This window comes from Serinus canaria, chromosome 3 (genome assembly GCF_022539315.1).
Source record: "Serinus canaria isolate serCan28SL12 chromosome 3, serCan2020, whole genome shotgun sequence".
NCBI classification, from domain to species: Eukaryota; Metazoa; Chordata; class Aves; order Passeriformes; family Fringillidae; genus Serinus; species Serinus canaria.
Genome location: NC_066316.1, coordinates 107089669 through 107105252, shown reverse-complemented (window position 1 = coordinate 107105252; position 15584 = coordinate 107089669). Strand labels below are relative to the sequence as shown.

The following is a 15584-nucleotide window of genomic DNA, read 5'->3' as shown; positions in this document are numbered from 1 at the left end:
GGCAGTTGTGACTGGATGGTCCAGTGTAAGCATTCATGAGAGAGCACGTGCAGTGAACTATTGTGGAAATGACTCTTTTGCTTGCACGTGTTGGGATCTGGAATTCTTTTCAGAGGGGTGTGTGGTGTCATATACCAGAGATGGCCAAGTAGCCAAACAGAATAAAAAAATCAGAGCATTTCCTCATCTGATTTCTTAGGGAAGTGTGGATTATATTTTATTATTTAGATTTTTTTTGTTAGTTGCCATGCTTATTCCTTTTTTATTAATTTGAAAATATGTTTTTGTAGTACTCAGTCTTTGCTATTGCATTGACAAATTTTTAGGGAAATGCTACCTGATAGAAAATAGTGCAGCTAATTACGGTCACAGAGCTGTTTGCACACTGTTTTCATGGTGATGTAGAAGAGACATGACAGGTGTAGACTATCTCTGTCTTCTTCATGAGACTGTACTGATGGGACCAGAAATGTAAAGAATGGTAGAAAATACTGTCCATGGGTTGTGCAATATGCTGGGATAACTTGTCTTAGGTAATTTTCCTTACTACTGTAAGATTCTTTATGTTTATATGTAAAAGGTGTTGTTTCTGTACATGCAGATGACTTGTAATTGTTACTTCAAGGAAAAATTGTTTGGTCACCTCTTTCTGTGGGGAAAATAATGAAAAATCATCTCTGTGAGGGAGATTGGCTCTATCAGTTACTTGAGGATAATTCAATATTTAGCCTTTGAGTGCTTTTTGTAAATTGAGTTGATATAAATGACACCACTGATCATGAAATCAAAGGTGAAGGCAAATGGGTTCAGAAATTAAATGGCTGATATTGAAGAGAGCAGAAGTAATGTTCAGGAAGAAAATTGTGCTATGTGCTGGCTGAATCCACAGGGCTTTTGTTTATGGAACGTCACGTGGATTTTACACATCAAGAACATGCACAGAGTGCATGTGGTGACTGTGTCATTGCTCTAAAACCTTTGTTTCTCCTTCATAGCTTCTCCTCTTTCCTGTCAGGAGCAGCACTAAATAGCAGATTTATTTTTGTAGTATTATAGTTTTAGTATTTGTATGCTGTTTTTTCATGCAAAATAAAATGTCATATAAAATCATTAGGGAAGTTTTTAGGAAAAACAAAAAACAAAAACACTACAGATTGGTAAAGCTTCTTATTTCAGCCTTCTTCCCCATTTTTTCTTTGCAAGTCTGAGTTTTTCGTACAAATAAGTCAATGGGATTCACACTGAAAAAAAAGTTCTGGTGTGTGTACCAGAGCTGTACCTCCCTCTTGTGGAAATTGGATCATATGATAATATTTTGGAATGGAAGAGAAGGGTTATTAAATTGTCATCTGTGTTGCTGCTGCTAACTGATGTGCAGATGTTCTCCACTAAAGCATGGAAATATTCTTTAGCCTGTGTCATAGTGTTGATGAAAGAAACCTTTTCTGGCAGTGCAGTTTGTGTGTAGTCAGGGGTTTATATAAAGGCAGTATGGTGAGGAAGCTGAGTGTGTGTGCCCAAGAAGTTTTGGGTTTGTTCCTAAGTGCCTCTGAGTTGGCATCACTTTGCTTTGCTGTAAAGTGCTTTGCTGACCACATCTCTTGGCAGAAGAATAAATGGATGCTCAAGTCACTTTCTGTGTTGTAACCATTAAAAGTCCCTTTCTCATGGCTCCCGAGTGAGTGGTGTGGGTGAGTCAAGGCATTTGTATTTTAGTTTTCTGCTATGCATTCTGTCAAACCTGAGGTGCCAGAGCCTGGGCAGCACTTGCCAGAAATCTGTGCTTAAAACTTGTTTCAGAGGCCCAGTCTCTGAGTTTGAACCATCCACAACAAAGCTGTATTTTCACACCAGGATGCCTTTAAAAACAACAGTGCTCTTTTCATTGCCTGTGTATGCAGCTGCCAGGTTCTCCTTGGGCTCTGCTTGCCTGGAGGTGGACTGGCATTTGAAAACTGTGCATATGTGTCAGGCATAGTGACCTAAAAAGCCAGGCTATAAAAAGATAATGCAAACAGCTGCTGCTTGGTTTGCTTTTTCCTTTTCCTTTTGCTTTTTATTCTTCAAAATAGCTTTCCAGCCTCAAAACAGGGCAACCTAAATAAAAGATTCTGAAAATTTATCTTAATTACAGTTTTTAACTAGTGCTTATTTGGTAAATAAACTGAATTTATTTAAGACATTTTGAAAACTGTTCATAAATTCATAGGGTACAATTCTTAGTCCTTTGGCATCATTTTACCCCATCACCTCTTCCTGCCCTGCTTTTACTTGTTCTGCTTTAGACCATGTGGGGTATTCCTGATTAATTTTCCAATATATTGCTAGCCTTAGGACTGCTGTGTGCCACCACGAAATTCTTGTGGACTTGGTGAGGTTGGTCAGCTCTGATGGGCAGGTCCCTGCCCTTGTGGTGCATGAAGGGCCAGGCCATCCTCCTGCTAGATGGAGTGGACAGCTCAATTTTCCATTTCTCTGATGTCCTTAAGGACTTTTCTCTGTTCTCCCCCACGTTACCTGTAGGAATTTAATCTTTGAAACTCGTCTTTTGATCAAAATTGTGTGAAGCTGTCCTGTGGATATGAGGAGCAGGACTGGTGGAAATTGGACAAGACAGAGGAAAAGACAGATGGACAGCAAGAACACATAAAAATTTCCATGGACACACAGACTCAGTTACATCTGTATTTCATGAACAGTTTAATACTTCTTTGTTGTGTTAAACGTGCAGTGCCTCTTATTTTGTCTTGAGAAAGTTGATGAACATTTTGCTGCTTTTTGGGATTAACTGGAATGGGGCTAATCTCCTGTTAGGATCATTGCTATAGTGATACAAGTAACATTAAATTGTTTTCTTTGTCTTCTTTTTGTCTAATGCTTCTACATGTTTGGTAGGTTTCTTTCTAAAGAAATCACGATAATTTGAACTTTCCCCAAAGTTGTTTGTAGAGTTTGTATGGAATTGATAGGAATTTCCTTTTACTCCATTGGTAATGTGTAAAATATTTCTATACAGGTAGAAGAAGGTTGGTGGAGTGGAATACTGAATGGCAAGGCAGGGATGTTTCCTTCAAACTTTGTGAAAGAATTGGAATCAATGGATGATGGAGAGACACAGGATGCTCTGGATGACCCAGGTAGTGTTCTGTTTCTTGCAAACTCTTAGCAAAGTAATTTTTGATCTCTGGTATAATTTGGGGTATTGTGGTTAAAGTACAACAAAGTTGTAAAGAATTCAGTCTTGCTAAGAATGATGTTCCAGTTTCTTTCCAGAAGGTGTTAATGCTGAGTTTGAGGATGTCTGTCTGCTCCCACCTTCACTCATAATAAAATCACAAAGTCTTAAAGTGTATAACACACATGTGCAAGATTATCACTAGAAATTTTGTCATATTCAGAGTTGCTATTTTTAGACTTGGATATAAAATTTTTTTTGTTTAGTGGCTTTTTTCAGTCTTATTCTCACAGACATGAGCTCTCTAAAACAGAAAATTCAAGTGTTTAACCAACTCATTTGGGAATCAAAACAGTGTGGAGAGCCTCAATTTAAAAGGAGTCCAGGGAAGGAGATCTCTGTTCTTCGGCCTTAGGTTATGTTTTAATCTAACAATAAGATGTTTTTAAGGCAGGATTTACATTTGGCTGTCCATTTCTGGCCATGACTGTATAGCTGGGGCAGAAGCAGATGCTTTGTGGCTGAACAGCAGGTGGGTGGTGCCAGGCAGGTCTGTGCTTCCCAGGCAATTATTCTGTTCCCTTGAAAATGCACTTTAGAAACATTCCAGTCTGCGAAGATCAGTTTGAAGGGGACTTGTGATCTGGTATTGCTTGAACATCATAAGAGGAGCTAATTGATTTTTAAAAGACAGTGGTCTAACATTTGAGAAAAACAGGCTGGGTTTTTTTACCTTGTGGTAATGTGCACCCTCATTTGCATGGTGTCCGGTATTGATTGCTTCAAACAAGGTCTTGCTCAGACATAGGGAAGAGCCTGGCTTGGAATTTGTTTTGGAAATTGTGGAAATCACAGTAGCATAAAATAAGAGTTTGACTTGAGCAGTGCCAAATAGCTCAGTGGCTGTTTCCTTGGAGGTCAGGTTCCCTGAGTTTAGTGGAGTCTGGTGCAGTGAATTTACAGATAGGTGTGTGTTGATCTTAATTCCTGAATTTTGAGATCAGTGGCACTGCACATTAATTTGAAGTAATTGTATTTCCTGTCAGTACCTAACAAGTTGATGTGTTCAGCCCCCCATCCCCCAGAGGTTGTATTTAATGCTCAGTACTTTCACAGTCAGGGTCTGGAGTACCTTTTGATTCCCTCCTCACTCTTGGGAAACAGTAACTTCCTCTTTCACTCACCTGTGGTCATTCAGAGGTACAGCCTGGACTTTGCTCACCAAAGGGATGTTTAGCTGTCCTATGAGATTGGAGGGGGATATAACTAAATAAAGAGCATCTGGGTGGAGAAAAGGTGAGCAAAGTCAAGAGCAACTTAGCTTCACTGTACCATCAAAATATCTTAAATTTATGATAGAAGGAAGAGCCTTTAATCTTTTTTGCAGTTCATGGGCTTGCATGTGTTGAAAAGAACTTGACCCAAAGGCTAAAAGATGTGGAGGTCATTTTGACTTTGGTTTAGGAAAGCTGTCTGTTTTCACATGACTGTCTCCTGGAATTCTACATGCAAAAATTGCTTGCCTGTATATACTAATTTTTGGGCTTTAACAGATCTAACCATAATTTAAAAACTTTAAAAAAGAAAGTTGTAAAGCTCTTAGCCCCAAAATTAGTTTATTCTCTGAAATACATTTCTGGGTGTGGATAAATGCTGTCCCTTAAAACTGAAAGATTAAAAGAATTGCAAATAGTTGAATTATCCAGCAGTGATGAATTTCCCACAGCTGTATCTGGTTTGAATGCTTGGAACATTTTGAACAGTAGGAAAATGTCACTCTGGTTCCTTGATAGGCATCACTCTGCCACTGAAATACACTGTTTTCCTGTGAAAACAGTTGATATTTGTTTGGATTCATTGTGGACCTTTACTGATCATTGCTTTCTGTGGCTGTAGCTGTTCAAATGAGAACCTTTTAAATGTTGGACTAAAATGCCATTTTCAGAGAGTGCAGAAGCAGTGTTTCATAAAACTAATGGAAAACACTGATGTTAATAGGTTGTGGGGCCTGAGTGCTAATTGAAATAGCAAAAATTAGTGAGATGTTGACTTAGTTGCCAGAGTAATCAGGGCAAAACTGGTGTGATTTAGGTTGGTCTTACATTAAATATAAAATGAGAACCAGTGTGAGGCGTTACAGCTACAGTGGTGTTCCTTGAAAAGCTCTTTATCAGGACAGTGCACAAAGCTGTGCTGCTTCCACTTTTTTCCCAGAAGAGCAAATAAATAATTTCAGCTTTTAAAATAGCTTTTACTTTCTTATTTTATTTTCAGAGCCTGTTTTCAATAGTCCTACCTCACCTGTGACCTCTCCAGGAAATGGGAGTGAACCTGCTTTGGGACCAGCACAGCCAAAGAAAATCCGAGGTGTTGGATTTGGAGATATCTTTAAGGAAGGCTCAGTGAAACTTAAAACAAGATTATCCAGTAATGAATCAGAAGATAAAAAGCAAGATAAGGTTTGTTGTGGTACATATTGTTCTTTTGAGATTTCCTGTAAAAATAATTTAGGAGATCTGGAATCTGACCATTACCCTCTCATAGGGCTCTTGCCGATAAAACAAAACAAATCCCCTTGAATATGTTTCACAGTAATTTTTATTTAATATTGATTCCAAAAGGTATATTCAAATGTCTTGGTATTTAAACCATTCGAGACAGAAAACCAAGCTGATACATAAATTCTCTTTTCAGAGCCATGTGGTGATAGACACAGAGGCATCTCAAATACATCTGCAGTGTGAGGTCCCTCTGGTTCATCTTGTAACAAACTTTATGTATCGTCTGGGAGAAGATTAAGTCTACCAATATAAGTTAAAGTTGTCTTTTAAAACGAGGAATATGTTGGCATTTCTTTGTGTTTTGGCTTATTGGGGTTTTTTCTCAAGTTTTGGCAGATGTTGAGATTGCTGTTCTGGGTGTCAACTGCCATTACCTTCAGAAAGTGCTGCCAAGCTTCATAAATTACTAGCTGTGTAAGCCTGAGAAATGCAGTTCTAGGATTTTGGATTTTCTTTTCCCCATTTTTTATGACTGAGTGGGAAAAGGAGCCCTTTTATTCTTTGTTTGAATTTTATTTTGATCTGAACCCCTAGGAAGCACAGCAACTATACTCAGTCCTTTAAATTGAGTTTATTATTCTAAGAGCTTATATATGGATTTTCAGCTTTTGGTAAAGTAAAGGCAGCTGAGATAGGCCAGAGTTTCAGTTTGACTCAGGTGATCAAGAAAGCTTTTAAAGCCTTTGTCTATTTCAATTTTTGTTTGTGGATCATGGTCATTAATGCTGTCTGGAGAGTGATTTGTTTTCCTCTGCCATGATAATAACTGTAATGATGTAGGGCAAAAAGTGAGGTGAGTCCCTGGGAGGAGGGAGGACCAAAGACTTCCTTGAGTGTGTTTTCCCTCAATAGCAATGCTCAGAGCAGTGGCATGGTGTGTGTAGCATTTGTTTCTGGTCTGATCAGAGCATCAGATGATTTGGAAAAGTTGCAAGTGTGTTGCCTTCTGTTTAAAGTTCAGGGAATGTTGCTTCCTAAAGAAAATGTTGTTTAGAAAAGAAGGTCTGTGGCAGACCTTACTGCAACCTTTCAATATAGAGATAGAGACTTTTTCCTGAGGTCTGTAATGAGAGGACACGGGGCAATGGCTTAAAATAAAAGAGACAAGACTTAGGAAGAAAAGCAGGGAGATGATGAAAATGTTCTTCATGGTGAGAGAGATGGGGTGCTGGAACAGGTTGTCCACACGAGTTATGGTTACTACATCTTTGGAATGGTTCAAGGCCAGACTGGATGGGGCTTTGAGCAGCCTGGTTCTGTGGGAGGTGTCCGTGCTCAGGGCAGGGAGTTGGACTTGGATGGTCACGGAAGGTCCCTTCCAGCTCAAACTTTTCCATGGTTCTGTGAAGTCACATGGATTCTCATTGTTCCTCCCCTTTGTTCCTCGATGTGGCAGTCTGTGGTCACTACTGCGATGTTCATGTGAATGCTGTTGGAGTAGGTTTTCAGGACCTAGCTTCCAGTTTGCTTTCTTGTCATGAGATTGATCATTCAAAAGGGTGCTTCCCTACTGTCTGCCTTATCACTTGGGAATATAAAGAGCCTTTCCAAACTCCTGCAATTAATAGGAAGTCTGCTCAGACCTTTTGAATTGTTCTGTTTGACTGTGTATATGCAATGAAATATGCTGGTACTGTGCAGTTTTGGTTTGCCTCTCTGGAAAGGTCTAGTAGATCATTTCTCATCAAGAGAGGAAATGAAGTGAGAAAACAGTTTTGCATGGCCTAATGTCATAGAAATAAACAATTTAGTTTAGCACTTAATATTCCCCTTATACTTGTTGCCAAAGTCATCCCAAAGGTGGATAGACTTAGAGAACAGCATGGGGAGCCCAAGGGAGATAATTCTCATGAAGCTCTTGTAAAAATAGATGGCTTCCTTGGATTTGTGCTTAACTTGCTTTGGGGTTAGCTGATGAAATGCTCAGAGAGCACTGTCAGTCTTTTAAGACAGTAAGAAAAAGAAAGCTGTGTAGAGAAGAGAGGTCTCTTTTCCCTTGGAAAACTCAGGCTGTTCAGCACAGGAAGGCTGAGCACTGATGGATCTGAAGGGCCCAAGAGTGTATATGCTGCTGCAGGAGATCCTTCCTGCTCTCCCAGCATCCCACATGGGCTCAGACTATTTATACCCTGTCTGCCTAAACTTCCTCTCTTATTCCTAATTGCATCTTATGTTGGAAGGGGGAAATGCAGAGGACTATTTCCATGTTGGAGGTGTTTAATCTCAGTGGAAGGTTATTTTAGTGCTTCCTCCATATACTGTTCTGGAGAGAGTTAAATTGCATAGGTACTGCAGGAACATCCCAAGTGACCTTGGCTTCCTCTATGGTATGTCAGAGGCACCAAGCACCAGCCTGCAGGCATTGTCTGGCTCTGAGGAGAATAAATGCAGTTTCTCTGGCAGTAGAAGATCTGCAAAGTTGAACTGTCCATGAAAATGAGCAGAGCAACTAAAGGCAGGGGGATTTTTCATATCAATAATGCTTTTAGTGCTGCTCAGGTGAGTACTAACTGTAAGATCATATTCTGTGGTTGTAGCTCTGGGTGTGAAGAAGTGGATGCAGCTGAAGCTGTCGGAATCTGCCTGGCAGCTCAGTGAGTTTCTGAGGAGAAAAATGAAATATTCTGTAATTTATGTTAGTTAGATGTTAACTCTGAAACTTGTGGCAGTGCCTCTTTGTTTTTTCATTTAGGAGAAATCTCTGGTGACACTTGAACTGTTCTGTACAAATTGCTGAGAGTGAAAGGAAGCTGGGATGGGGTTTACATGTTCTCGTTCATTTGTCTGACTAGTTAAAAACTGCTTGTCTGAGGTGCTCTGTGGCTGCTGAGTTATCCCTGCCTTATTCCAGTGCAGAGTAAGCATGGCCAGAGAGTTACTGTGAGCAGAGCTGTTAAGTAACTGCTTCTATTATGTGCTGGAGGAGGCAATATTCAGGCTAATGGGAGAGTAACACCTGAAACTGCTGAAATAAAATTGCTCGAGTATATTTGGCCATATCCTGAGATCAGCTTCCAGTTTGAAAGCTGTGCTCTGTCTTTTACCAGTAGACAAACTCTAATTGCAGTGACTGTAATAAAGTAAATACAGTAAGCTAGGTACTTAGTGGGAAAACTCATTAAATCTCTTGGAGATGGTAATTTTCATCATCTCAGCTAATGAAAAATTCACTATCTTCTGTGGCCTAATAACAAACAAAACTCGAAAGAATTTTTATTAACAAAGTTCTTTTCCCTTAATACAGCCATTACCTAACCATCCCCCTGGAACAAAATTAATTCATTTTCCGAGTACAACAAAAACTGAAAACACACCTGAAATAATAAAACCAGAAGCTGAAAGTAAACCAAAAGGTAAGGCTGATGGATATTTACATCTGTTAGTAGTAGTAGAAAGGTAGTCCTTTCTTATAAACTATTTGGTTATCAATTTGTTTTTTTGGTGTTAAAATCTAAAATGTCTGTGTGTACTGGAGTTTTGTGTGATGTCCTGTACTTTTGAGGAGTTATGCTAATGCAAAAAAAATCTAAATGAATTTTTGCTTTCATTTCTTTATAAAAAGAATCAAAAACATTTGTAGGGTTGTCTCCCATAAAAAATAAGGCTGGGATAGGAACTTTAATTGCAACAGTCATTTTGCATTAATTTTCTGTTGACATGTTGTTTACTTTCTGCCTGGTTTGATTCTGATGGGATGCTGGAGACCTATTTCCATGGAACAGTCTCCCAGCACAATTTCTGTCCCCAAGTTACGCAAGTTCCTTTGTAGGCTCAGGATTTTCTGTGGAGGTGGCAGCATGCATCTGAAAGTTGGTGCTTAGGTTGTATTGAGGTCTCTTCCTTTCATAATCCAGTTCCATTGTGGTTCTGTTTATGCTGTTTTTTTATTTTTCCTTTTTATCTCTTAAGAATTTATGACTTCATTTAGCTGCCAAATTGCACAGTTTTATCAAGAGAGATATTTAAAAGTCAACCGAAAACATCTTGTGGGACTGCCAATCCCTATGAAAAATTAACTTTGATTATGTGATGTGTAGACTACTCATTTTCCCAGTTCCAGAGCAGACATTTTGTCAACTTCTGTATTGTAATTTTAAGTGTATTTTTGTTTTATGTGAAAGTACCTTATTTTGGTGTGATGTTTTCTGTGGAATGCATCATTTGCAGAAATAAGAAAACTGAGGCATCTTGCTTTTAAACCATTCCAGTGCTATTACTGTAAGAACCAGCAAGACAATGTGCAGCTCTGAGCATTGTGAAATTTGACTTGTCTAAAAATGTGCATAAAAATTAACTCGACTCTGCCTAGAAAAAAAATTCCAACATTCAGTGCTGGACACCCAGAACATTCAGTATTTACCTCTTTAATAGTTTCAGATGCATCTCATGCTAAAAGCATGGAAGTTGGTCTCATCCTATAGCCATGCTGAGTCCCTTTCCCAGAGATGCAAATATATCAGAGAGGAACTTAAATGTGGCAGTAATAGAAGCTGTAGGAGAACATCAGTAGGTGATACCTATAGACACCAGATAAGAACATCTTAAACCTTAGGAAGACAGCTTGCTTTTCTTCCTTACTGTTTTATTTAAATATAGACCATAGTGTAGTCGATGTGTCTCATCCTCAGTTTTGAGAGACCAGGTTTTAAAATAAACTGTGTTCATCTTTTAGCAGATAAACACAGATCTCTGGAATGTTTAGGCTAGGTTGGCTTATTTTTCAGTGAGGCTCTTCTGGTTTTGGAAGTTTGTTTTGGCCTCTGGTGCAAGTATATAAAAATATTTTCTTTAAAAAGTAAAATAATCACAATTTGACCCCTCTTTCCCCCCAATTATGTTAGGATACAATATCTGTATATATTATCTCTTTAAGCTTGGCATACTTTGGCATTTTGACATAATGGTTATTACTCATTTTTATTTGTGAATACAATTTGTGGATTTTTAAACTAAAGATGTGTATCTTGATTAAACAAAACACAGCAACAGCAAAAAGGTTTGACTGCAGCTGATTTCTTCTCTCGCCACCCAGCAAAAGCTGTCATTAAGAATTGCAGATGATTCTGTGGCTTGATGGTGTGCTGCTCTAACTGGAGGGTGAAGCAGCTGCTCATTGTGCTGTCAGTGCCAAAAACCTGATCGGTTATGGCAGCACCTAAAGAGTCCTTTTTGTTTGCTTCCTCTTTCTTAGTGTGTCAGATACAGAAATACAACTTTTATAGCAGCTAAATTGTTTAAAATGTGTTGGGGTTAAAAAGTCTGTGTTTATGTATTTTTGCCTTTCTCATGGTTGTTTTTGTGCCAGTGTGGGAAAGGAAAACAAATCCTCTTGCCTTTTCAGTTGTTACCACAATTTAAAATGGATTAGTTTTGAGCTGTTCCAAATGCAAAGAAAAGAATTATTCTTTCTGCTTTTGCAGAAGAGGCTGTGGCTGAGAGTTGATGGCTCAGATGAGCTCTGGTTTCAGGTGCTTAGCCAAGGAATGCCTTTGCTTTAGTTACTTTGTTTCACTGCACAATTTCTGAAGTCTGCTGCCTGAAATTTCTCTAGCTGTAGATGTTAATAAAGGATGTCACTTGAAAACAGCTGCCTGTATTTAATTAGGACTGCAAATTTGAAGTTTAGATCAATTTTGAGAAAATACATAAAAACTCTAATAAGCTTGAGATCATTTTTGTGTAAAGTAGCTCAAAATTGAATATATAAATGCTGTTGGGGGGGTAGATGTGCTGTTACAATTTTAACTGTTACACTTTTAATGCCTTTTTTCTCCCTCTGAAATCAGAGGGCTTGAATTAAGTTGCTGTTGTGAAAAATAATGCTTTGGGGTTTATACTTCTAACTTCTCAAAGATCTATTTCCTTTGCTCAATAAGTATAAAATCTTATTTTTCCTTTCATTGAATATTCATAAATCAGTCTCAGGTGGCTGGTCTGGAAGGAAAGTGTGATTACAGTGTGAATTTCTCAGCTCTCAGAGAGCATAAGTGAGCTGTTACAATGAATATTACTACCCATGGTATCCAGATTAATTGTGCTCCTCTGTTCCAGCCAAGGAATATTGCAGGACAATATTTTCTTATGATGGCTCAAATGATGAACTTAGCTTTAAGGAAGGCGAGATCATTCAAATAATCAGTAAGGTAAGAAAGTTTGGTCTGCTCTGACCATGTGTATGGCTTTGGTGAATTTTGTGCAGAGAGGTTGTGGATGAATTGAGAAGCAGGAGGGTCTGCTGGAGCAGAAATTCCTGTAGACTGATTTCTCTTGTTTGAGAGTCAACTCTTTGCTTCTGCACTTGATGGAGATACAGATGACTTCAAAGGTTGTTCCAGAGTGGGAGGTTATCTTGGGGTCCTCAAAGGCCAGTGGGATGAGTGTACACTCGGTACCAAATGCCTTTTAAGTGAGGAAATAGGAAAAGCTTTGCAAACTGCCCCTTTACCTTCAGAAAAAGTTCTTGTTCCCTGGGGATTCAGAATAACCAGACAGAAATTAGTGATACTTTCTGTCTGTAAGAAAAACATGATTGTTTAGTTGAATGTTCTCATTTGTGTTGAATTCTGAAAGCACCTTTTTGATATAGCATTTTGATGTAGAGATGGTCCTAAACCGAAAATAAACTTACCCATAATTAATTTCCCTGCACTATCCTGCAGTCTTTTGTTAGTTTATATGCTTGTCTATATTAAGAAATAATGACTTTGCTAAAAAAGTGGAAAGTTTTATCTTCAACTTTCACTCAGTTGCAGAAGACTTAATACATTTTTCTTTATTAAGATTTTAATTTTATGGAATTAAATAATTGATATTATGAGCATCATTGATCATAAGTACAGTGGAAAAGAGTAGTTATGGAAGGCCCTTTTGTAAACACAGCAACCCTTGCTCCATCTCCACTCAATCTTTTGCCTCTCTATCTTTTTAACCCAATTTATCCCAAGCACATACTGGTCCAAAGTGGAGCTAAGAATTGTCCAGACAGAGTCCTGCCCATGGCAGGAGTTTTGAACTGGGTGATCCTTCAGGTCCCTTTAACCCAAACCATTGTAGGTTTCTGTGATTTTTTTGGATCTGAGGTACAGGGGAAAGCTGTTATTTATGCTGGTAAAGTATAACATCATACTTTCTGTTATGGACAGGGGCCTTCATCCAGTAATATCATGTAATGGAGTTCTCTGCCACTGAATTAATTATCCAATACTGTATTTTCTCACAGTGTGGTTATTTTTTCTCTCAGGGAGGTATATTCTTCTGCTTCTTCACCCTTTTCAGACCAATGGAGCTGATCCATCACATCAGAATCACTTTTATTTAGTAGAATTGTGCGTCATGCCAATAACAGTTGGAGTATTTACTGAATAACTTGCTGGTCAAGGAAGCTGAGAAGATCAAATGTTGTTTGTTAGGCCTTAACTGGGTTTATGTACTTGCCTTCCCTTTGCAGATCTTATCCTTACACCCTTATCTTATATGATGTAATATAATTTCATTCTGCATTTTAGAAAACAAACAAAAACTGACCAAACCTGATCCAATCTGTAACTGTTTCCCCTTGTTAAGTTGGCCCATTTCAGAGAAACAATTACTTTGTTGTGAGTAAAAGGAAAGAAGCTGTTGTGTAACTGTATCTGTTCTGGGGAAGAGGTAAATACTGGTTAAAATGACCTCTTCTTTGTTTCAGGACACTGGAGAGCCCGGCTGGTGGAGAGGAGAACTCAATGGTAAAGAAGGAGTCTTCCCAGATAACTTTGCTGTTCAAATACAAGAGTCTGATAAAGACTTCCCTGTAAGTTCTTACACCTATTGTTTAGTATCACAAAAAACTATTAATGAAAATGCAGAGAATAAAAGAGGTCACAGCACATTATGCTGCTTAAAATATTACAGTTGTGGCAGTTTTAACTTTATCTTGACCTAGTTGTATAAAAGAAGAAAGATGAAAAGGTTAATCTTTGTGTTTAACTGGTCCATAAGTATTAAAGCGAGTCATTTTTTTTTGAGATTAACTCTACTTAATGAGGATGATCAGCTCATTTAGAAAAGGATGTTGTTCTGATAGCATGGTGTTACATGTTACTGATTACTGAATTAAACCCTTACTGTTTAGAAAGGAGATAAGATGCTGGGTTTTTCCATCTCAAGTCCTTAAGTAACTGTAATTACAAAATGTTGAGTGACCCTTCTGGGTCTGACTGGGATTTTTCGATGTCAAAATTTGCAGAAGGCTGCAGTATACGAAAGATATTTTTTGAGTGGGATTCAGAAATATTTTTTTACCATCTCATGTACTAACTTGTAGAAATTCTTGTTTTCATGTGGTACTCAATGATCTTATAATCTTGGTCCTTTTTTTACAGTTTTTTTTTTGTTGTTGTTGTTGTTGAGATTAGTGTGATGTTTTAGTGCCATCACATTTATGTAGCAAAGATGGTTGTGTTAATTCCCAAATGTACATCATCCCCAGGTGGAATGGATTCAGCTCCAGATCAGGAGTTATAAATTAATAATTTATCCTGAGTTGCCTCACATACATAGAAACCTACCTACCACCAGTCAGAATTTTCTTTACAGATGGATTCTCAGCTGTGCAAGAGTGGCATAAATGCCATAAAATACAAGAACAGAGGCTAGGTAGGGTTGCTATTTCACAATACAGAGTTGTTTCGTACAGAGAGGAGTGGAAAACCATTATCTTACCCTAAACAGCATTTCCCTGCTTTGATCCTTTATTCTGCTATGTGTGCAGTGTCTCAGCACAAGGATTCACCTTGCACTGAGCAGCTTTCAGGTTCAGGGCATTGGATGGCTGGTGATCATAATCAGCTATTTGATACTGACTTCATGAAAACACAGAGCAGAACTGTACAATGGAAAGTTGATGCTGAACTCTGTTTAATTGTTTTTGGTACAGGCAGCAATGCTGCACAGCTGGATAATGTAGTTACTTTTTTAGGAAGAAAGAAAATAGAATCTTGTTACTTAGGTGCACTCGCTTTTGTGTCCTCTGAAACCAGAGAAAGAAATTGAATATGGGTTCTCCTGCTTGCTTAATTACATTTCACATGTTAGAATAAAATCTTGTTGCATTAAAAAGAGCTTATTCAATAGCTGTAGGGGTGCAGAAGTGAAATCCATCCATTGCAACTGTTTGAAAAATTCCCACTGCAGGGTGTTTTTGGAGGGGCTGTGTTAGAGCCTGTATGATTTCAGCAGTACCTGTGTGAAGAAAAGTGGTTTTGTAGGCTTTTGTATAATTTTATCAGGGAATCTTGTCCTTAGTACAACCAGAAAGACCCTTCTTCTAAAGCAATTTAATGAATCACATTCCAAGGATGAGTGGTTGGGATCTCTCCTGAGAGGTGCCAGTCTCCTTTCAGCAGGACAGAGATTCAACTTCCACATGTATCAGAAAGTGATGAATGACTGTTTCAGAATAGTAGTTTCAATGTACAAACTGTTGCATTGTGATATTTTGTACATTTCTAATTTTAATGGCTGGCATAGTTTGCCCATCATTCCCACTTAAATATAGTGGTAGGGGGGCTCAAATCAATGTTTTTGATGTAACTGAAGTCTTTGAGACAAATGCTGCCAGCATCTATTTGTTTTTTCTTACCCTTGTAATTTAAAGGTCAGTCAATTGAAGCCATTCCTCTGATACTTAATTCAGAAATCTGTTTTTAGTGTAAGTGAACATTTTGGTTAAAAAAACTACCTGGTTGCCCTTTTAAACTGGCATTGTACTAAGATTGAGGTTTCCATATTGAAATCAAAATGAGTGTGATCAGAGTAATTCTTTGGACTACAGAAGATAAAATTACTGGATTTAGAGTTTTTTCCCTCTG

General features: G+C 38.2%; 1 protein-coding gene across 5 annotated transcripts in view; it reads left to right on the top strand.

Annotated features, from left to right (window-relative positions):
- The window catches only part of CD2AP (CD2 associated protein), a 76290-nt gene that overhangs the window by 42322 nt on the left and 18384 nt on the right, over nucleotides 1-15584 (top strand). For all 5 annotated transcript variants that reach the window (XM_030236076.2, XM_018921494.3, XM_018921490.3 and 2 more), the window contains 5 exons: nucleotides 3017-3137; nucleotides 5450-5634; nucleotides 8981-9089; nucleotides 11788-11879; nucleotides 13421-13525. In XM_030236076.2, coding sequence (XP_030091936.1) covers nucleotides 3017-3137; nucleotides 5450-5634; nucleotides 8981-9089; nucleotides 11788-11879; nucleotides 13421-13525 — 612 coding nt within the window. The remainder of the gene's footprint in view (nucleotides 1-3016; nucleotides 3138-5449; nucleotides 5635-8980; nucleotides 9090-11787; nucleotides 11880-13420; nucleotides 13526-15584) is intronic.